Source organism: Pseudophryne corroboree, chromosome 6 (genome assembly GCF_028390025.1).
Source record: "Pseudophryne corroboree isolate aPseCor3 chromosome 6, aPseCor3.hap2, whole genome shotgun sequence".
Classification (NCBI taxonomy): domain Eukaryota; kingdom Metazoa; phylum Chordata; class Amphibia; order Anura; family Myobatrachidae; genus Pseudophryne; species Pseudophryne corroboree.
The window spans coordinates 81,223,801-81,247,594 of record NC_086449.1 but is presented as its reverse complement, the minus strand read 5'-3'; the positions used below and the strand labels follow the sequence as shown (position 1 = coordinate 81,247,594).

Below are 23,794 nucleotides of genomic sequence, written 5' to 3'. Positions count from 1 at the left end.
AAATTAAATTAATACAATACAGCACAGAAACCGTGGAGCGCAGGGAAGCTATGCAGGAGATACTAAATGGACATTTAGAGAGTGATGAGTGTGTATGAAAGATTCTAGAGCGGGGGCCTCTCGAGCTATGCGGGGATGTGAGTTCCATAGAATCGGAGCTGCACGGCTAAATGCTTGACCCCCAGATTCATTAAGGGAGGTACTAGATGTGTAGGGCAAGTTCCTCGGTAGAGGACTCTATAAAGAGCCGCCTTACAGGCATTTACTTCCATAGAAAAGTGCTCATGGAGCCTTATTAAAACGTTCCCTTACACTTGATCAACTCTAACCTTTCATGGTGAAGACTAGTAGCCCCCTGTGCCCTGACTGCACGCTGAATTGAGGAGGCTCCCGCCACTGTTCCAGGGCAGCGGCAAGCTGGAAGGAAGGTGCGGGTAATTAAGGGATATAGGCCGTGAGCTTTGTGGCTACTAACTACGAGGAGCCTGGGCAGAGCTAAAGGAGGTGGTATCCGTCCAATTAAACACCATTGTGTAACTTATGCTTCAGCTGGTTTAGAAGGATTTGGTGGCTCTGAAAAGAGCCTTTGTGTTGCTGCGTGTATAGGAGTGCCGAGTGTCTATGCCCTCTCCCCTCGGATTCTGCGGGCTAGCTGGATGTCTTTGGGCATGATGGTTACCCTCTTGGCGTGGATGGCGCACAGGTTGGTGTCCTCGAACAGCCCCACCAGATAAGCCTCACTGGCCTCTTGTAGGGCCATAACGGCAGAGCTCTGGAAGCGCAGGTCGGTCTTGAAGTCTTGGGCGATCTCACGCACCAATCGCTGGAAGGGCAGCTTGCGGATCAGCAGCTCGGTGGATTTCTGGTAGCGGCGGATCTCTCTGAGAGCAACAGTCCCGGGACGGTAGCGGTGAGGCTTCTTCACGCCGCCGGTAGCTGGGGCGCTTTTCCGAGCAGCCTTGGTTGCCAGCTGCTTGCGAGGAGCTTTACCTCCGGTAGATTTGCGGGCGGTCTGCTTGGTCCTGGCCATCTCTCCTCACGAAACACGTCTAAAGGCAAAAAAACGAATACATATAGAGAGCAGCCGCTAACATCTCTATTTATGCACTGTGCTGCGCTGTCATTGGATGAGTTAAAGGCGCCTTTCATCCTGATTGGCTTAGGCATATGCATAGTACTTTTCAAAAAGCCCTCCAAGACTTTAGGGTTTCTCCCGGGTGCGGCAACAAAATCAGTCTCCATTAGAGGTTTTATCACGTTTCAGCCAGAAGGATTGCTGTATTCCGGGAAGTCTATGCTGGCATTCTAGCCAGGGGAGACAATCAAAACACACACACACATAGCAGTGATACAAGCCTCAAGTCTAAAGAGTCTTGAAATAGAAACCTTATTACATACAGTACTGTGAATAGCTACCGTCGGCGGGAATAGTACGTATGGGGACAGATGTGCCTCACCAGCTGTGCTCTCTACTGTCCGGGAGATCACAGTATATGTCTGCAGTAAAAACATCAGCGATTAATATGTCTGCTTACCAAGTAACATTCACGATACGATAGTCATTTGCATATTACAGCATTAAGAATACATTTATCTGGTAGATCTCAATTATCATATTATGAGAAGCTTTAGAACGGAGAATAATCAGATCTTCTGCCTGCATTGGGGACGATGTGATACTAATGTGAAACAGTAAGTAGTGTTACACTATTGTTACTATTCTATGAATACATCAGTAGATACTATCAATACCAAAGTATCAAATAAAACCACAAGCCAAATCTCATTAATCTGAGAAAGACAAAGTACAATACATGGAGAACACAGGAGGACATTTGTCTAGATAGTGTAAGGGTTTGCAATGAATGGGCTATTGGTGGAAATAACAATCAGATACAAGTGAATCACTTTTTCTTTTTGTATAGCTGAATTATTATAAATGCATATTTAATGAGTTAAGTTTCATTTCCCATTTATAAAAACAAACAAACAAACAAACAAACAAACCAACAAACAAAAAATAAGGGGTTGTTTGTTTAAGAATTGGCAAAAGGTGTATTTTATTATGTTCAATCGAGTTTAAAACTCTTATAGGGGATTATATTGCTATGAGCACAATGCACATTCAGTGACCTGAATGTATGGGAATTAAGAATAAAAATGTAATGTCATAATAATGACTCACTATGCTATGGTGCACTACAGAATACCTACAGTGAGTGCTCCTCCTTTTATTCTATCTGTGTAGGGGTTGGGTGTGCTACTGTCCATTACTCCTCATGCAATTCTATACCTATTACTGAGATTTAGTTAGTACTAAGGGAAGAGAATATTATAAATGAATAATCCATACTAAGGCAGATGGTGATTGGTGATTACCTCCTACATGGTGCCAGGTGGGATGCTTAGGGGCTACTGGCTTACCTATTGGACCCCTTGCATGTGCTACCATCACTGGAGGACAGACGGCATTTATTTCTTAGAGCGGTGGGTAATTACATTTTAGTAAACTGTTGAGAAACCTTGTGAAATATTTTGGAAATGTTCACACGACCATTTCTATATTTCCACACACTTTTACATCACTGGTGTAAAATAAAGAGTCAAAAGGATTACACCAGGCATGTCCAAACTGAGGCCCTCCAGCTGTTGTGAAACTACATATCCCAGCATGCCCCGACACAGTCTTGCTGTCAGAGAATGCTAAAGCTGTGTCAGGGCATGCTGGAAAGTGTAGTTTCTCAACAGCTGGAGGGCCGCAGTTGGGACATGCCTGGATTACACTGTACAATATGAGTAGAAATGAAACAAGCAAAACTGTTTAGGAACAGAAACTGGTTGTCTTGCTCCTTAAACTTTGCCAGCAAAATGGCCGCCGTTGCCATGGTTACTAGAAATTGCTAGGCAACCGAAAATGGTTGTCATGCTTAATCTACTTGGCCTGAAAAATGGCCACTTTCTCCTGCAGGGTCCACAGGGTATCCACAGGATACATTGGGATATGGATGAGCGACAGCGGATCTTGCACCAATCGGTCAAAGCTTTCTGGGCTCCCAGTACGCAGTTGGCCCGTCTATATATACCTGCCACCTGGCTCAGGCAAATCAGTTTTTAGTTTGGTGAGGCAGGAGCCGGACCATGGTCTAAGGGCTGCTGGTTTTTGGCAGCCATAAGCTTTTTTACTTTATTTTTATAGTCTTACTATTTTTTTCTGAGTGATCTTTCTAAACAGCGTCTTATACGTACCTTAGAAAGAGTCACTCCAACTACTCCCCGCCGAGTCGCGACAACGCTTACCCACGAGTACAGTGCTGTTTCGGCGGGCGTCTGTGTCGGATAAAACTAGCAAGTCCAGCAGACGTTACCAGGCTGTGGCCGGAGCACGGGAGGAAGGTAAGGCATAGGTTCCGCTTAGAGGGGGAACATGGACACAGCCGCACTCTTTTGGGGGAAACTACCAAACAGTCGCTGACGCGGCTGCCACCAAGAGTGCACAAGTGCTAGGCCTTAGGGATCAAAGGCTCCAGGAGTAGCATGAGGCTGCGATCCCTAATTTTGAGATCAGCAGTGGGGAGACGGATGCACCCCTGGTCGCCCCTCCCCCCCCCGATTCACGACCAGTTTCCTCCGAGTCTCCTGCCATAAACTGAAGCGGCTGTGTGACTGGTGCATCAGTGTTCACTTGGCAATCTGTGTTCACTATATTTTCACGGAGCGGCGGTGGACACTTATAGCATATGGATCCACTCGTATTTATCGATTCTGGAAGCGGGGTAAGTCTCCCTGTATCCCGCTCTCCTGAGTGGGGGCTATAAAACACTAAGTGGGTCATTCAGACCTGATCGCATGCTGTAGTTATTTGCAGCCGTGCGATCGGGTCTGAACAGCGCATGCGTGGGGGCCGCAATGCGCAGGCGCGTTGCTGGCCGGCGATGGCCATCACTGGGCAGCGACAAAAATAATGAAGAAAGCATTCGCAGCAGCAAACACAAGAAGATTGACAGGAAGAGGCCGTCCGGGGGTGTCAACTCACCGTTTTCTGGGAGTGTTGAGGAAAACGCATGCGTGTCCGGCCGTTTCCATGGAGGGATCCTGACATCAGCTCCAGCAAGGATCATTGCAGCGGGTGAGCAAGTCCTGAGCTGTGCAGAGACTGCACAAACTTTTTGTTTGTGCAGCTCTCCGCACAAGCGTTTGCAGCCATACACAGCAATCCCACCTCCCCTGTGGGTGGCGATTACCTGGTCGTAGCAGTGCAAAAAATAGCCTGCATGCAACCATGTCTGAATTAGGCCCTAAGTCTCTATCTACCTTTGAGTACAAATAGTTGGATAAGGGCATAATGCATATGAGTTTGATAATATTACTGTGGTTTCTTTTGCTATGCGTCTGAATACAGTTAAAGCATTTTTATAAAGTAATGCAGTAATATGTTTCTCCTACATACGTGAACTGTACCTGTAGTTGAATATGTGGTCATATTGCTTATTATACTAATGTATAATCTGTGACTGACTGTTAGTGTGATTGCTGACTTTGCTATAAATTCTGTCAGTTTTCTCTGTTTACTCCGATCCTCAATGCTGGTGCTAAACAGGGTAGGGTCGGATTGTATGTCACTTTAACACATTTTAAAGTGATTACAGTCACAAATTGTGTATTACACTGTTAAATTGTCTGATTATTTATCATGTCTTAGAGCAGAAAAGGTGAGGAAAACACACTCACATCAGCACCAACATGTCAGACTTGGTTTTGTCTGTGTCCCCGGAGGGGGCGCTAGTGGGTCAGTGGAGGTGGATGGGAGAAAACGAGGAGGCTGGATTATGTTTCTGCGCATGAGCGCAATGATATTTATTATACAGATGATTCACAAACGGCAGCAGAAAATAACAGTAGAAATGCAAATGTCAATTGTACAGCGTAATAGCTGAGAGTCTATGGTAACAGAATGAATGGTGACTGATGAAATAATAACCGGTAGTGATGATAACAGATGAGTGATAATTTGGCAGAGAATATTCTGGTAGGGAAACCAGAGCAGATTAAAACATGGAACCAGCAGAGATGGTGTTGTATGGCAAACCTGGTAGCAGAGGCAGGAGTCTGACTATGTCCACAGTGCAGGTGATGAGGCACTGGCAGCGAGCAAGCTGCATCACAGGTGGGGAGATGGAACACACCTGGAGTCAGTCTCTACTGCTAGGCTGAAGCACACAGAGATGGTGATGAGTGTGAAGCCTGTAGATGGATGCAGGTATTGCTGGGGCTTGAAGTTCCACGGAGCTGTGAAAAGTAACCAGGAGTACAAAGTCTCAGGTAGAAAGCCAGGAACACGGAACAGCAGGTAGGTATCCAGGTACACGGAGGAAACAGGAACCAGATCCTTACACATGAGTCGCAGGAGTGACACACGGGTCGCAGGAGTGACACACGGGTCGCAGGAGTGACACAAAGTTCAGGATGCCTGCAGACTGATCCTGCAGCTTCATATATACCCCTTGTTAAACAGTCATTGGTGGAGTGAGGAAAAGTGGGTGCGGCCAAGCACCGGATTGGCCACCGTATGCTGACTGCTGGAGGCTGTCATGGCGGCGCCCATGCCGCGGCGTGCTACACGCCCGCTATCACAGGAGCGCTCCCAGGCCCAGGATGGCGTCTGATGGCAGAGACGCGGATGACAGATGAACGCAGGGACCCAGGACGGAGTCCGCAGCGGCAGACAGATGTCAGCTTGGTGAGTCGATTCCTGACAGTACCCCCCCTTTAAGGGTGGGCACCGAACACCCACGTGGCTTGGAAGGATGAGTGTTATGGAAGACACGGACCAACCTTGGAGCATGGACATCCAACGAATTTACCCAACTTCTCTCCTCTGGGCCATAACCGGACCAATCGACAAGGTATTGAAGACGTCCATACCGGCAACGGGAATCCAGAATCTTGCCAATCTCGAACTCCACGTCCCGCTGAGTTCGAACTTTGGGGCCAACTGGAAGAGCTCTTTGGAAATGATTCAGGACTAAAGGTCTGAGGAGAGAAACATGAAAAGCATTAGGTATTCGCAGAGAAGGTGGTAACTTCAGCTTGTAGGCCACAGGGTTGATGACTCTTTCGACAGGGAAGGGGCCAATGAAACGTGGTGCAAATTTCATAGACGGGACCCTAAGACGGAGGTTCCGGGTAGACAGCCAAACCTTGTCCCCAGGTTTCAGGCTAGGAACTGCGCGTCTTTTGCGATCAGCAAAGTATTTATACCGGCTGGAGGCCTTTTTGAGAGAAATGTGAATCTTCCTCCAGATTGAAGAAAACTGACTCAGGGCAGTAGTGGCGGCAGGAACATCCATGTGAGGGAGTTCTTGGAAGTCTGGAACACGAGGATGTTGCCCATATACTGCAAAGAATGGAGTTGTCTCAGTAGCAGTGTGGTAGCGGAAGTTGTGGGCAAACTCGGCCCATGGGAGCAGATCAAACCAGTCATCCTGAGAAGATGAAACATACAATCTTAAAAATGTCTCTAGTTCTTGATTTACCCTCTCTGTCTGCCCATTCGTCTGAGGGTGGTAAGATGACGAGAACTTCAGTTTAACCTGCATGGCAGAACAGAGAGCCCTCCAAAACCTCGCTACAAACTGTACACCTCGGTCGGATATTATTTCTGAGGGTAGACCATGTAAGCGGAAAATCTCCCGTAGGAAGATTTGGGCGAGTTTTGGGGCAGAAGGGAGACCCTGGAGAGGAACAAAATGGGCCATCTTGGTAAATCTGTCCACTACAACCCAGATGGTATTGTATCCTTGAGAAGGAGGAAGGTCGGAGATAAAGTCCATGGACAGGTGTGACCAAGGGCGACTAGGAATAGACAATGGTTGTAACTGACCTGCTGGAGACTGACGAGGAGTCTTGTGCTGCACACACTTAGGACAGGATGCTACGAAATCCTTGATGTCAGCTTTCATCTTTGGCCACCAGTATGTCTCAGAGAGGAACTTGAAGGTTTTCAGGACACCGGGATGACCAGTGAACTTGGATTGATGGGCCCAAGACAGCAACTTGGGACGGAGTTCTGGGGAAACAAAAGTCTTACCAGGAGGAGGAGCTGGGGAGACTTGAGATGCAGCAAATACCACTGGACTCAGGATGGAATGTGGAACTGAGTCAGGCGTTTCCTCTTCGGATTCCATAGATCGGGATAAGGCGTCAGCTTTAACATTCTGCGAACCTGGGCGGAAATGAAGCTTAAAGTTAAAACGTGAGAAAAACATAGCCCACCTGGACTGGCGAGGATTAAGGCACTGGGCTGCCTTTAAATATAGCAGATTTTTATGATCCGTGTAGATGTTGAACGGATGTTTGGCCCCTTCCAGGAGATACCTCCATTCCTCGAGGGCCAGCTTAATCGCCAGTAGTTCTTGATCTCCAACGGAGTAGTTAGCTTCAGCAGGGAGGAATTTACGAGAATAAAATCCACAGGGGTGGATTTTCCCATCGGTTCCCTTCTGGGAGAGAACAGCTCCAACTCCAACTGTAGAGGCATCCACCTCCAACTCGAACGGTCTGTTTACATCTGGCTGGGACAGAACTGGAGCAGACATAAAGGCCAGCTTGATCTTCTGGAAGGCCGCTAAAGCCTCTTCTGACCAGTTGGAATGGTCTGCCCCTTTCCGAGTTAAGTTGGTAATAGGAGCGATGAGAGTGGAGAATCCCCGAATAAATTTCCTATAGTAGTTGGCAAATCCCAGGAACCGCTGAATAGACTTGAGAGAATTTGGAATGGACCAATTGGCAATGGCTTCCAACTTTGTCGGGTCCATCTGGAGATCCGATCCGGAAATTATATAACCCAGGAAGGGTATAGAGGAAACTTCAAAGGTACACTTGGATAGTTTACCGTAGAGCCGGTTCTCACGAAGACGTCGGAGGACTTCACGGACTTGTAGACGATGAGAGGGAAGATCTTGGGAGAAGATGAGGATATCATCCAGATAAACAACGCGGTATTTATACAGAACGTCACGGAAGATTTCGTTCACAAAGTGTTGGAACACTGCTGGGGCATTACTCAACCCGAATGGCATTACCAGGTACTCGTAATGACCATCTCGAGTGTTAAAAGCTGTCTTCCATTCGTCACCACTCCGGATTCTGATGAGGTTGTAGGCACCGCGGAGATCTAGCTTGGTGAAGATGCGGGCTCCTTTAACTCTGTCAAATAATTCGGTAATGAGTGGTAATGGATAACTATTTTTAATGGTAATGTCATTGAGACCCCGGTAGTCAATGCATGGACGCAGTCCTCCATCCTTCTTTTTAACAAAGAAGAAGCCTGCACCAGCGGGTGATGATGAAGGACGGATGAATCCCTTCTGTAAATTCTCCCGGATGTAGTCGCTCATCGCTTCAGTTTCGGGAACAGATAACGGGTAGGTACGCCCCCTAGGTGGCTTCTTGCCAGGAAGGAGATCGATGGGACAATCCCATTCTCTATGGGGCGGCAGGACATCCGCGGCCTTTTCACTGAAGACATCAGAGAAATCTTGATAAGCCGCAGGAAGACTTGACTGGGTTTTTACTTCAGTAGACTTGATTGGACAAACTTGGGCTAAACAGGACTGATGGCAATGTGAACCCCATGAAGTAAGTTGTAACGTTGACCAGTCAAACTGTGGATTGTGTAGCTGGAGCCAGGGCATGCCCAAAACGATCTCCTGGGTGGCTTGAGGAATGACTAAGAACTTTATTAATTCTGAGTGTAGGAACCCAACTCCCAAAACCACTGGTGCAGTTTGGTGAGAAATATTCCCCTTGGAGATTCGGCTACCATCCACGGCGGTAATGTAGACTGGGTAAGAAAGTTCACATACAGGCAAGCAAAATTTATTTACCGCAGCTTGGGTGATGAAATTTCCTGCGGCTCCACAGTCCACTAATGCTGATGCAGACTGAAGCCCAACTGAAGTCTCTAAAGTCACAGGAAGGATAAGGTCTTGATTAGAAGGAGCTTGTCTAGAAGATCCCAACTTGACTCCTCCTTTACAAGTCAGGATCTGGCGTTTCCCGAACGCACTGTGCAGGAATTAATCTGGTGACCTGCAGCCGCACAATAAAGACAAAGTCTCTCACGAAATCTTCTTGACCGCTCCTCAGGAGTTAGGCGGGACCTATTTATTTGCATAGGCTCATCAGAAGGTGGAGACTGGAACTGTACGGAAGGTATCATCCTTGATCTGCGTGGCTCACTCCGAGCACGTTCATTGTTGCGTTCGCGGATGCGAGAGTCCAACTTGATGCACAGGGAAATTAAATCAGACAATTGTACAGGAAGATCGCGGGTTGCCAGTTCGTCCTTGATCCGATCAGAGAGTCCATGCCAGAAAGCTGCTACCAGGGCTTGATTGTTCCACTGAATCTCTGCGGCCAACGTCTGGAACTGGATGACATATTGTCCCATACTACGGGTACCTTGACGAAGTTGGATTAGGTCTGCAGAAGCTGATGTTGCACGACCAGGCTCGTCAAAGATCCGTCTGAAGGTTGACACGAATTCTGTATAGTTGTTAATCAGAGGGTCGGCACGTTCCCACAGAGGAGACACCCAACTCAAAGCAGATCCAGAAAGTAGAGAGATGATGTAGGCAACCTTGGATCTTGACGTGGGGAAATTATGTGACAACAATTCAAACTGGATTTCACATTGGTTGAGAAACCCGCGACATAACTTTGGGCTGCCATCATACTTGCTTGGCACGGGCAGGTGCAGACGTGACACTGGAGCTGATGCAGCCGGCATAGAGGAACTCACAGTACTGGCAGGTGCTGGAGTATCAGGAACTGTAGAAGTGTGTACACTAGGCAGGGATTGCTGTAGTGTATCTATCCGGGAGGACATCCCTTGCAGGAACTGGAACATCTGCTGCTGCGCAGCATCTTGACCATCCAGACGGGAGACCAGATTTTGCAAGGCCTCTGACCCCACACTCCGTCCACCATCCGAGTCCATCGATCCTGAACTTACTGTCAGACTTGGTTTTGTCTGTGTCCCCGGAGGGGGCGCTAGTGGGTCAGTGGAGGTGGATGGGAGAAAACGAGGAGGCTGGATTATGTTTCTGCGCATGAGCGCAATGATATTTATTATACAGATGATTCACAAACGGCAGCAGAAAATAACAGTAGAAATGCAAATGTCAATTGTACAGCGTAATAGCTGAGAGTCTATGGTAACAGAATGAATGGTGACTGATGAAATAATAACCGGTAGTGATGATAACAGATGAGTGATAATTTGGCAGAGAATATTCTGGTATGGAAACCAGAGCAGATTAAAACATGGAACCAGCAGAGATGGTGTTGTATGGCAAACCTGGTAGCAGAGGCAGGAGTCTGACTATGTCCACAGTGCAGGTGATGAGGCACTGGCAGCGAGCAAGCTGCATCACAGGTGGGGAGATGGAACACACCTGGAGTCAGTCTCTACTGCTAGGCTGAAGCACACAGAGATGGTGATGAGTGTGAAGCCTGTAGATGGATGCAGGTATTGCTGGGGCTTGAAGTTCCACGGAGCTGTGAAAAGTAACCAGGAGTACAAAGTCTCAGGTAGAAAGCCAGGAACACGGAACAGCAGGTAGGTATCCAGGTACACGGAGGAAACAGGAACCAGATCCTTACACATGAGTCGCAGGAGTGACACACGGGTCGCAGGAGTGACACACGGGTCGCAGGAGTGACACAAAGTTCAGGATGCCTGCAGACTGATCCTGCAGCTTCATATATACCCCTTGTTAAACAGTCATTGGTGGAGTGAGGAAAAGTGGGTGCGGCCAAGCACCGGATTGGCCGCCCTATGCTGACTGCTGGAGGCTGTCATGGCGGCGCCCATGCCGCGGCCTAGCGGGAACGCGGCGTGCTACACGCCCGCTATCACAGGAGCGCTCCCAGGCCCAGGATGGCGTCTGATGGCAGAGACGCGGATGACAGATGAACGCAGGGACCCAGGACGGAGTCCGCAGCGGCGGACAGATGTCAGCTTGGTGAGTCGATTCCTGACACAACACTCATATCATGTTTGTCATGTAAAGCTGGGTTAACATCTCAGGATCTGGTTCAAGATGGGTTGTGTGCAAACTGTATTAGCTTTCACCAAGGTCTCTTGAAATATTCAAGGCAGATGCAGGTGTAAGTTGATCCACCATGGGCTATGTTTGCACAGGACATTATCCAGTATAGCTGAGTGGATAATTCCAACTTCTGTACCGGTGATAGGTTGCACTATTATATGTGCAGCACAGGGGAAGCAGTAGCCTCTCAACAGAAACAGGCTGAAAAGCCAGTGGTAAGTAAATCATTTAGACACAAAACAACATCTTCAGAGTCTACACATGTTTCAGATGAGGACTCATCAGAGGACGAAGACTCATTACACTCTGGTTCTGAATATGAGGATGAGGAAGAAGGTCTCAGCTCAGTGGACATATCTGAGTTGATTACTGCAATGAAATCCATTTTATCCTTAGAAGAATCAACATATACTGTGTTAAAATCCAAGGCACCTTTATTTAAACGTCCCAAAACAGGTAAGACTGAGTTTCCTGGATCAGAACAGCTGACGGAAATTATGGAAGAGGCTTGGGTTATGCCCAGTAAGAAATTTAGAATTCCTAGGAAATGGAATTCCAATTACCCTTTTCTGACTGAGGACTGTTTAAAGAGAGAGGTAGCCCCTAAAGTAGATATGCATGTGATTCGCTTAGTGCAAAAATCTACATTACTTCTGCCTTCAACATCAATAAATGATGTCACGGATAGGAGAGTAGATGGTTTGCTAAAAAACAACAACTTTTTTTTCCCTGTCTGGGGCAATCATTAGACCAGCCATGGCCTCAGCCTGGATGGCTAAAGCAGTGGCTGTCTGGCAAGATGCATTGGTAGGGGAAATTTCAACGACATCCAGAGAGCAAAAATCCCATGTGACACATATCAAACAGGCTGCAATATTCTTGGAAGAAGCAGCCTTAGATATGGGTACTATTGCCTCTCAAACATCAGCCTCAAAATTAGCCGCTCACCGAGCAGTTTAGCTACGCACCTGGAAAGCTGATTCAGAATACAAAAAAGATAAGCCATGAGCCTGATGGTGCGGGCCTCCACCTGGGGGAACCCAGGGTGGGAGGCCGACTTATTCATTTTGCACAAATCTGGCAGCAGTCTACCACAGATGCCTGGGTGCAAGAAGCGGTGTCTCCCAGTTATGCGTTTTCTTTCAGGAAAAACCCTCCTCAAAGGTTTTTTTTTTTTTTTTGTACCAGCCTGTCTTTGGTAGAAACGAGGGCCAGGGTTTTGCAAGAGGCAGTTCAGAAATTGCTTCAGTCAGGAGTAATCATTCCTGTTCCTCCTGCACAACAAGGACAGGGTTTCTACTCCAACCTGTTTTTAGTCCAGAAGCTGAACTAGTCGTTCCAGCTCACACTCAATCTAAAAATGCTGAACAAATACATTTGGGTACCTCGGTTTCATATGGAGACCTTACATTCCATCATTTTGGCTATGGAACCATGGGATTTTATGGTATCCCTGGATATACAGGATCCTTACCTGCATGTTCCTATAGCTCTGTCCCATCAGCGCTATCTCAAATTCGCTATCCTCCAACAGCATTTTCAGATTCAGGCTCTGCCATTTGGTCTGGCCACAGCCCCCAGAGTATTCACCAAAAATGTGGTGATTATGGTAGCTTATCTCCGCCAGCAGGGGATAAGAATATTTCCATACCTCAACGATCTTTTAATCCTGGCACAGTCTCAGGTATTGCTTCTGTGTCATCTGCAACATACAATAGAGTGTCTGCAGAAGCACGGTTGGCTCATAGATTGGGCAAAATCATCTTTTGTTCCGTCATAACGGATGACTCATTTGGGGCTGTATTGGATTTGAGCCTTCAGAGAGTAATTTTACTTCTGAGAAAAATATCCAAACTTCAGTAAAGGATCCAGGAGCTTCTACACTGTCGAAGAGTATAAATTCTCGTAGCAATGTGTGTGATGTGTCTAATGGTGTCAATTTTCAACATGGTAGAGTATGCTCAGTTCCATTCAAGACCTCTGCAACATCGGATCCTTACCAAGTGGAATGGGGTCATCAGACAATAAAAATGCAGACTATGATTCTTCCTCTGGAAGGAAGGAGGTCATTAGCCTGGTGGCTACAGACAGCCCATCTGGACAAAGGGAGACCCTTTTGGATATCAGATTGGGAAATTCTGACAACAGATGCCAGCCTTCAAGGCTGGGGAGCAGTGTCAGGAAGAAATTGCTTCTAGGTGCAGTGGACCAAGGAAGATGGATGCCCTGTCAGTGAGATGGGACTTTCATCTGGCCTATGTGTTTCCTACCATCACCCTGTTAACCAGGGTGGTGAGAAAGGTAAAAGTATGGATGGTGTAATGGTTAGCATTACTGCCTCACAGCACTGAGGTCATGGGTTCGATTCTCACCATAGCCCTAACTGTGTGGAGTTTGTATATTCTCCCCATACTTGCATGGGTTTCCTTCGGGTACTCCGGTTTCCTCTCACAATCCAAAAATATACTGGTAGGTTAATTGGCTTCCAACAAAGAAAAAAAATAACCCCAGTGTGAATGTGTGTCTGTGTGTACATGTGATAGGGTTTATAGATTGCAAGCTCCACTGGGGCAGGGACTGATGTATATGGCTAAATATGCTCTGTAAAGCACTGCAAAATATATGTATAATATATAAATAACTGGTAATAATAATAATAATAATAATAATAATAATAATAATAATATGTGTACACTATATAAAAAACTGGTGGCGGTAATAATAATAATAATAATAATAATAATAATAATAAGGAAAAGTGCCGTTATACTAATAGCTCCGGCTTGGCCCATAAAACATTGGTACACAGATCTGCAGAGGATGTCGATGGATGCTCTATTCCTACTACCTCAACATCCAGATCTACTGATTCAGGGGCCTTGCCATCACAGACATCTGGATTGACTGTCTTTGATGGCGTGGCTCTTGAGACCTCCATCCTGAAGTCAAAAGGATTCTCTCAACAGGTAATTCAAACAATGCTTAGAGCAAGGAAAACCTCCTCAGCTCGCATTTATCACATAATATGGCAAGCCTATATTCAATGGTGCAGTGAACGGAAACTTGACCCCAGGTCTTTCAGAATTTCCAGAATCCTAGCATTCCTTCTGGTTTAAGGGTGGCTTCCTTGAGAGTGCAGGTGTCAGCACTAACTGTATGGTTCCAAAAGAAAATTGCCAACCTACAGAATGGGCACACTTTTTTCCAGGTAATGCTGCACATTCAACGTCCCTCTGTTCCTCCTACAGTGCCTTGGGATCTAAGTTTAGTTCTAAAGGCCCTTCAAGTTGCCTCATTTGAACCACTTAAAAGAGTAGATTTTAAATGGTTGACAGCTAAGGTTCTCTTTCTTCTGGCTATGGCTTCAGCTCGAAGAGTTTCAGCATTTGGCGCATTATTATTTTGTCCTCCATTTCTCATTTTTTATCCAGATAGATCGGTTCTCAGAACTAAATCTGGGTATCTTCCTAAGGTGGTGTCTAAATTCCACCTTTACAAAGAAATTGTAGTCCCGGCTTTCCAGGGGCCAGACCTATCTGCGGGAGATGCATCGTTGGAAATTGTCCATGCCTTAAGGATCTACGTAGATCGTACCAGTGCTATCAGAAAGACAGATTATCTCTTTGTTCTCTACGGATTTCATAGGAGAGGGTGGCCTGCTGATAAGCAGACACTGGCGAGGTGGCTTTGGATGACGATTTCAGAAGCATATTCGAAGGCTGATCTCCTGTTTCCGGATAATGTCTCTGCTCACTCTACTCGTAAAGTAGGTCCATCATGGACAGCACAGCATGGTGCTTCAGCAGAACAGATATGTAAGATAGCCACATGGTCTTCCATTAACACATTCATTAGACATTTTGCTTGTGGATACCTTTGCCTCTCAGGATGCTGAATTTGGGCCAAGCATTCTCCTGTCTAATCAGGAGCGTTGCCACCACTAAATTGCTTTGGGACATCCCAATGTATCCTGTAGATACCCTGTGGACCCTGCAGGAGAAATATAAGTTATGGTAATAAGTTACCATTGATAACAGTATTTCTCCTATGTCCACAGATATCCCACCTTGACACACCTGATTTGAGGATCCTTTTACTCACTAAACTCTTCCCTCTTGTACGGAATTGTGGGAGGTTGTGCATGTGTGGTCTTCTCGCCTGATTAGTGCTCTACATGATGCTCCTGCCTTAAGCTTTGGAAAACAACTGATTTACCTGACCCAGGAGGCGAGGATATATGGACGGGTCCACTGCATGCTGGGAGGCCAAAAAGCTTTGACCGATTAGTGTAAGAACCGCTGTCGCTCAACCATATAACAATGTATCCTGTGAAACCTGTGGATTTAGGAAAAATACTGTTATCAATGGTAAGTTCTTACCATAACGTATATGTTGCTATGGTTGCCGAACTGTTGCCAGGGAACAGAAACTGGTTGTCATGCTTAAATCAAATTTGCCATCAAAATGGCCACTGTTGCCATGGTTACCCGACATTGCTAGGGAACTGAAACTGGTTCAATGTTTAGACTACTTGGCCTTCAAAATGGCCAGCATTGCCATAATTATCGGACATTGCTAGGCAACTTCCCTGGAGCACTTTCCCAGCTGGTATTGAGCCACCCAGGTGAAAAGAGGAACAGTTTCCCCGAGTTTTGGGGCTTGTTCTTGAGGAATCTATACAAAGCAAAGGCCCTGGTACTGGAAAAACCGGTTTAATGTCTCATACTGATGTAACGGTATTGGGCAGCATGAAGCCTATTACTAAGGGTAAGGCCGAAACTAGGATTTTCGCCACCAGGGAAAAAGCAGTGATTCCCCTCCCCAAAATTTGTTTATAAAAAATGTTATTATTAATAATAACAATAGTAATATTAATAATAATAAAATAAAAATATATAAAAAAAAAAAAAACCCCTAAGACTAAAATAATCACATTATCAAAAATTTAGAAAAAAGAGGGATATTTTGGACAACATCCCCCTATGTGATCCAAATGCCCTCTGCGTCACATACCCCATCAGCGGCGTGTTTCACTACATTCCCCCCTGTGTGTCCCCACACATTGCACTTTATCATAACACCTCATTACTGCACTACATTCCCCTATCCACTGCACTACATCACTACACTACATGCATTCACATCAGTCCCTGCCCCAGTGGAGCTTACAATATATATTCCCTACCACATGCACCACTTAAACAATTTTTATTGGGACTCAATTAATTATATTTTTGGATTGTGGGAGAAAACTGGAGTACCCATAGGAAACCCATGCAAATACAGGGAGAATATACAAACTCCACACAGTTACAGTAGAGCCATGGTGGGAATCAAACTAATGACCTCAGTGCTGTGAGGAAGTAATGCTAACCATTACACCATCCGTACTGCCTCTGAGAAGCTTTAGATCTGAGTATAATCAGAAATTCGGAATGTGCTGGAAACTATTATACTAATAGGAAACAGTAAATACCATTGTATGTACTTGCAAACTATACTCACTAATTCCAGGGAGATATTAATATGAATGCAGATATACATAAAAATAAAAATAAGAAAAGTCACAACTACATATGTCAAAAACACTGTCTATGGCATAAAATAATAATGATGATTTCATTTTTAAAACGTTAATACATTAATCATATTAGGTCATCGCTACCGTATGGTGAGTACGGTAGCTTTAGAATGGAGTATGAACAGAACTTCTGCGTGTGTGAAACGATATGATACTAATGGGAAACAGTATTATTCAATTGTAACTATTCCATTGAAACATTTGGATACAATCTGTGAAAGTATCAACTTAGACCACAAGCTAAAGCTTATGTATCCGGGAAACTGCATGAAGAGAATATAAAGCTGCTGTGTACTGTATGTGGATTGTACGAAGGGGATTTTCATCTGCTCAGTGGAGACTAATTTCAGATACAATAGTCCCTGTACGTAAAATCAACCACTTATTGTTCTATTTTAGTTACTGTCTTTTTCTTTATGCAGATATATTTATTTATTTTTATATCCATTTTACATGTTCTTGAAAAAAAAAAACATTAAAAGTATTGAAAAAAAAATATTTTTATGGGTCAGCTTTTATTTCTATTTTGTTTCTACCATCCTTGGGGCCCCAGAAATCCCTAGTAGTGGCCCAGGTCTAGCTCCGTGTTCTCCCTACCTGCTCTGGAGACTCTCAATGCTCTAGATCACAACTCCAGCATGCAATCATGGGTTGGGGAAGAGAGTGAGACCTGGATGGTACTTGCTGCTGGCACACGCCCTCCAGTTAGTAGTCATCGGTATTTTTCAAGAACCCGCTTCCATCTCCATTTGCCTTCCATTCCTCAATGTCGATCCTCTCCTCTCAGCTAGTTATTTTTTAACAAGCTACGTCATTTAAATTTTATTCCGCATAACTATTGTGAGCATATAATTCTTCAACATCTTCCTATCTTCTCCTATTTGTTCTTCCTTTTCCTCCCCCGTGTTCCATCACGTCTCCCCCGATTTTCCCCTTGTCTCTCCCATCTCCCCGTTTGTTTCCTGTTGCCATCTTTACCCATTCACCTTTATTTTCCCCCTGTTTCTCTTCCTTTCATCCATTCCTTCCACCTGCCACTACCCTTAGAGGTCCCCTTATGTATCCCCATATTTCTGCCTCTCCATTTTTCCCTCTGTACCCTTATTATTTTCCATATTATTACTGTCTCCTTTTATTTGTATCACTATTCATACCGATTCCCTCTGTTGTTCCTTTTGCTCCTCTGATCTCCCACTCCTCGTCTCCTTATTTCTCCCGTCTCCAGATATTGTACCCTTTATTCCTATGGTCTCACCCTATTGCTCCCATGTCCTCTTTTAAAAATATCAGTCTCCTATCAATGGGAACGGGACCCCATAGCCCACCTACTGACACACTTAAGATGCATAGATATGCATCAATGTCTATATGGATCATTATAAGAACATGTGGAGAAAACGCCACCAGCATTTTTCAGGACATGGAGAATCTCAGGCCGGCAGGATTATTCTGAAGCTGATTATGCACGCCAGATATCTTTCTTTTATTTATTTAGTCAAAGTAACTAGAGTTCCCAGACAGGAGTGCCAATACCTTGTGGGGCAACCTGCCTGTGCTATCCATCCGGGTGTACAGCATCCCACACATCACCTTTATGTCTTTCAAAATGCGGCATCCTCTGCACTGATTATGCCCCAGCCACCTTTGTTCGGTGTAGTGCCTGGAGGAGAGAAAAGTGCCCGATGAGACATTTTTCGCTTCGCAGAAAAGATGTATTACACGCCAGCCAGATCATGCCTGGTCTAGGTGAGCTGACAGGGGCTATTCCCGGCACTCTTCACAGCGCATAGGCTAGCAATGACAGTAAAGGGTTAGGGGAGACCTTGGAGTACTGGTGTGGTGCAGAGAGCCAGCTCGCCGCTCACCTCATGCCCTATAAAAGACTGTTTTTCTGCGCTAGGGAAACACAAGGTGAGAGCAGATTCCCCCGTACACTCAGACAGGGAAGAGTTTACACGGCTGCTCATTCCGCCAATGGGAGCACAGAACACCTCACTCTCGGCAGCCAATCACAGCACAGCCGGCAGTGTATATAAAAGACGTGAGTCAACACCGGGCGTTGTAGTATTATTGATTAAAGTTAAGTTCTGCAAACATGGCGGAAACTGCCCCCGTCGCCGCCGCTGTTCCTCCATCAGAGGTCGCAGCCAAAAAGAAGAGGCAGCCGAAGAAAGCAGCTGGAGGAGCAAAGAAGAGCGGCAAGTCTTCTGGACCCAGCGTCTCCGAGCTGATCGTAAAAGCCGTGGCCGCCTCTAAAGAGCGCAGCGGGGTTTCTCTTGCCGCCCTGAAGAAGGCTCTGGCTGCCGGAGGCTACGATGTGGAGAGGAACAACAGCCGCATCAAAGTGGGGGTGAAAGGATTAGTGACCAAAGGAACTCTCACCCAGGTGAAAGGTACCGGCGCTTCCGGCTCCTTCAAGCTCAATAAGAAACAAGTGGAAAGCAAGAAGGCCGCCCAGAAGTCCCTGAAGCCCAAGAAGCCTGCAGCGAAGAAAGTGGCCAAATCCCCGAAGAAGCCCAAGAAGGCTCCGAGTGCAGCCAAGACCCCGAAAAAGGTGAAGAAACCCGCTACAGCGGCTGCTGCCAAAAGCCCAAAGAAGCCTATAGCCGTGAAGCCTAAGAAGGCGGCCAAGAGTCCCGCCAAGAAGGCGGCGAAGCCCAAAGCTGCCAAGTGTCCGGCCAAGAAGGCAGCGAAGCCAAAAGCCACAAAAAGCCCGGCCAAGAAGGCAGCTAAGGCTAAGAAAGCTGCGGCCAAGAAGTGATTGTAAAGCCGCAGCCTCTCTTCCTTGTTATCCCCCAAAGGCTCTTTTCAGAGCCACCCACCCTGTCTCGGCAGAGCTGTAGGCGCACGATGTGATCTATTGGGGGACTAAATAAAAACTGTAGTGAAGAAGTCGCTACATGTGGCAGAAATATCTAGTTTGTCCCTTACACATCAGTCCTAGAAACATAGCTCTTGATAGCAGGATATGGACCACTTGGCCCATCTACTCTGCCCCATGCAGTCACTGCATAAGTGGGATATGCAGGGGAGCGGGACTAAATGCAGTTATCTGTTAAATCTGCAGATAGATCGGGAACGTATACACTAAAGTGTCGGGTTCTTCTATCTCCAGCCGCCCGTAGTAGCTGAATGGTTGTTTTATGTGTACTTGGTCGTACAGTCTGGTGTAAGGAACAGCACCGCGTGTTCTGCACGCCATTCCCGGTGATGTACAGACTGCGAGGTACCCGGAAAAGGTATAATTGTTTGCTACAAAAAAAAAAAATGCCTCCCTTGAAAATACAGCCTGTTCCTATAGCTCGTTTCTGGATTAATGTAGGAGACCCTTAAATTAGTTAATTAACGTTCAAAGCCTGCAGGACCCCTCTATGGACTAGGCGGCGGGTGGCAGGCTGTGTGGTGCCCTGGATGATATGTAGTCCTGCAGCGCTTGGTGCCTCCTTTCCCGAGCCCCTTACCTCTCCCAGGCATTGTCCCCCCAAAAAATGAATTATGTAACCTGGCTGCTTTCATCAAATTTGCATATAAGCTGAGCTGCGCTGATTGGTAGAAGTAAGCATGTCCCCCTCCACCGATTGGTTTAAAGAAGAGCGGATACATTTTTCAAAAACTCCGCCGATAAGCTAAGCTGTAAGAGAACATGGATTTCCTAGTGAATACTTAGTTTGTCCTTCATAAAAAAAACTTGTGTCCAACAGCTTAGAACTAGTCAGCCACCGACAGTGTGTTGTGCCATCTTCGAAACAAAGGATCATGGCGGTACCTCTAGGACAAATCTACTCACGTCTCACCCACTGCAAGAATTCATAAACATTACACATTAGTAGTGGCCAGCTTGGGCATAAGCTCACTAAAATACTGGCCCGGTCCTTTCATCATCACTCCAAATAAAGACAGCAACCACTAGCGGTGTGCCTAATGTGAGGGAACGATTAAGTACTAGGACCCGGCTTATAGTCAGAGTACAGCACTACACAGAGACGTTGGGTTACAGATCTTTCGTAGAAGAGATGGGCGGCCCTGAAAAGGGCCTTTGTGTGCGGGTGATGGTATTAGATGCGCCTCGGTGTTTAGCCTCCGAAGCCATACAGAGTGCGGCCCTGGCGCTTGAGAGCATAGACCACATCCATAGCGGTGACCGTCTTCCTCTTGGCGTGCTCGGTGTAGGTGACGGCGTCCCGGATCACGTTCTCCAGAAACACCTTCAGCACCCCGCGGGTCTCCTCGTAGATGAGGCCGGAGATACGCTTCACGCCTCCTCTCCGGGCAAGGCGGCGGATGGCAGGCTTGGTGATGCCCTGGATGTTGTCCCGCAGCACCTTCCTATGGCGCTTAGCGCCTCCTTTTCCGAGCCCTTTACCTCTTCCAGACATTATTCAATAGCTAACGACAAAGAAATATGAGGCAACCCATTTTCGGTTGCTCTTTAGAAAGAGGTAAGCGGACCTGATGGGTGACTGAGCACTTTGAGAGGCGGAGTCATGGCTATAATTAGATGTTAAAAAGTCACTGCCTTACCATCAGATTAGGGGCATAAGATGTATACGCAATATAAAGTTACACTTATCTAAGATCTTTTTTCCCATACAATTCCTGTACTTGGTACAACATAATATTCAACCTAAGATACAATGTAATATTATCCATACTGAGTCCCATTCTTATCAACGTCCCAACATTTGATATAAGGCTCATAACAGATGATATAGATGACGACTGAGAAATAGCAAATCAGAAAAAATGAAATGTCATAAATATAGGACAGCATAAAGTATAATATATATATATATATATATATATATATATATATATATATTAGCACTGCACTATAATTTATTTTATATAATAGATTACTTTATTTAGCACACTGTTGTTCATAGACTTATTTTTATTGAAGTAAAAAAAAAAAAAACATTTAGAATTTAACCGTTTTAATATCCATTATTATATATTGTCCAGATAAATAATAGGTATATAATAAGTGACTTGCACAACCTCATTGGGATTGGAGGATGAAAATTCAAAATGGACCAATGAGTCGAACAGATTTCGGCGGGACAAAACAAAATCACTCCAATGACATGCCGCTTCTGGCTGGTCAGTGTAACGTCTGTCCCGGGCTCGGTCTGAGTGTCAGCTCTGCGCTGCGGTCTCTCTTCTCCCTGTAATAATGAGCGCCGCTGATACTGCACTCAGCCAGTCCCGCTCCGGAACACTGCTGCTCAGCCACCCCCTGTATCTCTGTTACTATAGGGAGCACAGCTGGCACGTGTACCTAAGCCAGCATTGTATTGTGCGATCATAAAGATCTCCTTTCATTAAATGCAGCTAAACGGAACCTGATGTCTTATAATGGATTCGGTGCAATATACCTGCAGTGATACCGGAGATTGGATCCCGGTGTTACACGTGCAGTGATACAGTAACAATAGCATTCTACACAGGGCATCTTGAAAGACAAACAACCTTTTAGCAACTGTGTTTATAGGAGATTCAAAGTGATACGAACAACGGGACCAATTGCTACAATCTACTGATACTTTGTAACATTGGAATAAGATACAATAATTCTCTAGTTCTGCAGCAGCTACACGGGCAGTCACTGCTCTATGGATTGCTTTATGTAAGCACTAATGCTGACATCTGTAATATGATGACTATATGACCCCGCTTTAGTTTGGAAGTGAATATACAGTTCATGGAAGCGGAGATACAATAAGGCAGATTTGCAAGTAGCACATATAATACCCATCATAGTTTCAGCCCGATTAGAGAGGAGGTGGGTGGCTCTTAGAAGAGCCTTTGTGTTGATGTGGGTCAGAGAAGGGAGTGATTACTTGGCGCTGGTGTACTTGGTAACAGCCTTGGTGCCCTCGGACACGGCGTGCTTGGCCAGCTCTCCCGGCAGCAGCAAGCGTACGGCGGTCTGGATCTCCCGGGAGGTGATGGTCGAGCGCTTGTTGTAATGAGCCAGGCGAGAAGCTTCCCCAGCAATGCGCTCAAAGATGTCATTGACAAAGGAGTTCATGATGCCCATAGCCTTGGAGGAGATGCCGGTGTCAGGGTGCACCTGCTTCAGCACCTTGTAGACGTAAATGGCGTAACTCTCCTTCCTGCTCTTCCTACGCTTCTTCCCATCCTTCTTCTGGGTCTTGGTCACCGCTTTCTTAGAGCCTTTCTTAGGCGCCGGAGCAGACTTTGCTGGATCAGGCATTCTTTAGGATCTCTTCGACACAATGTAGAAAATCTGTGCGGTCATCTCACACATCTGTTTTATTTATAGGCAGCTTATGCAAACGAGGCATCACCAATGCAAGCTACACTATTGGGTAGAAGTGTCATGTGACACTGGTAGGCATCGTAACCCCACTCTTCTTTTTGCGGATTGGTCTGTGGATGAAGTTGAGCTGCATGTTTAGCTTGTAAGCAGACCAATCACAGAGCAAGCAGCATGTCGCTTCTGAGTATATATGTAAGAGGAGGGCGGTGTTTTAGAGACATTTCTCTCAGTGTTTCTGTTGAAAGAGAGACTCTTTTATCTCATTGAACCTCGCAAGCATGTCTGGAAGAGGGAAACAAGGCGGCAAGACCCGTGCTAAGGCAAAGACTCGCTCATCCCGGGCCGGTCTCCAGTTCCCAGTCGGTCGAGTTCACCGTCTGCTGAGGAAGGGAAACTATGCGGAGCGTGTGGGAGCCGGTGCCCCGGTGTATCTGGCCGCAGTACTGGAGTACCTGACGGCTGAGATTCTTGAGCTTGCCGGAAACGCCGCCCGCGACAACAAGAAGACCCGCATCATCCCCCGCCACCTGCAGCTGGCTGTGCGCAACGACGAAGAGCTCAATAAACTGCTCGGTGGGGTGACCATCGCCCAGGGAGGCGTTCTGCCCAACATCCAGGCCGTGCTGCTGCCCAAGAAGACCGAGAGCCACAAACCAGCTAAGAGCAAGTGATTTCACTGCTAGATACTTGTCCCCGCAACACAAAGGCTCTTTTCAGAGCCACCCACCCTGACCCCAAAGAGCTGATTCATGATATGCTGTACATGTGGGAGTAAGTAGCCCGCTGTTTAGCGGGAAAGGTGCGAGTATCGTACTT

General features: G+C 46.2%; 5 protein-coding genes across 5 annotated transcripts; 2 read left to right on the top strand and 3 right to left on the bottom strand.

Annotated features, from left to right (window-relative positions):
* Positions 1–563: 563 nt before the first annotated feature.
* LOC134936352 (histone H3) lies at positions 564–1,074 on the bottom strand. The gene has a single exon (XM_063931358.1). It carries the CDS (start codon positions 1,028–1,030, stop codon positions 620–622), a length of 411 nt encoding a protein of 136 aa, XP_063787428.1. The 5' UTR covers positions 1,031–1,074; the 3' UTR covers positions 564–619.
* A 17,519-nt stretch (positions 1,075–18,593) lies between these two features.
* Positions 18,594–19,607, top strand: LOC134936348 (histone H1B-like). The gene has a single exon (XM_063931355.1). It carries the CDS (start codon positions 18,791–18,793, stop codon positions 19,454–19,456), a length of 666 nt encoding a protein of 221 aa, XP_063787425.1. The 5' UTR covers positions 18,594–18,790; the 3' UTR covers positions 19,457–19,607.
* Positions 19,608–20,768: 1,161 nt separating this feature from the next.
* Positions 20,769–21,071, bottom strand: LOC134934314 (histone H4-like). The gene has a single exon (XM_063929775.1). It carries the CDS (start codon positions 21,069–21,071, stop codon positions 20,769–20,771), a length of 303 nt encoding a protein of 100 aa, XP_063785845.1.
* A 994-nt stretch (positions 21,072–22,065) lies between these two features.
* LOC134934835 (histone H2B 1.1-like) lies at positions 22,066–23,023 on the bottom strand. Its single transcript, XM_063930183.1, has one exon. It carries the CDS (start codon positions 22,910–22,912, stop codon positions 22,532–22,534), a length of 381 nt encoding a protein of 126 aa, XP_063786253.1. The 5' UTR covers positions 22,913–23,023; the 3' UTR covers positions 22,066–22,531.
* A 233-nt stretch (positions 23,024–23,256) lies between these two features.
* LOC134934313 (histone H2A type 1-like) lies at positions 23,257–23,649 on the top strand. The gene has a single exon (XM_063929774.1). The coding sequence runs from the start codon at positions 23,257–23,259 to the stop codon at positions 23,647–23,649; it is 393 nt and encodes a 130-aa protein (XP_063785844.1).
* The last annotated feature ends 145 nt before the right edge of the window (positions 23,650–23,794 follow it).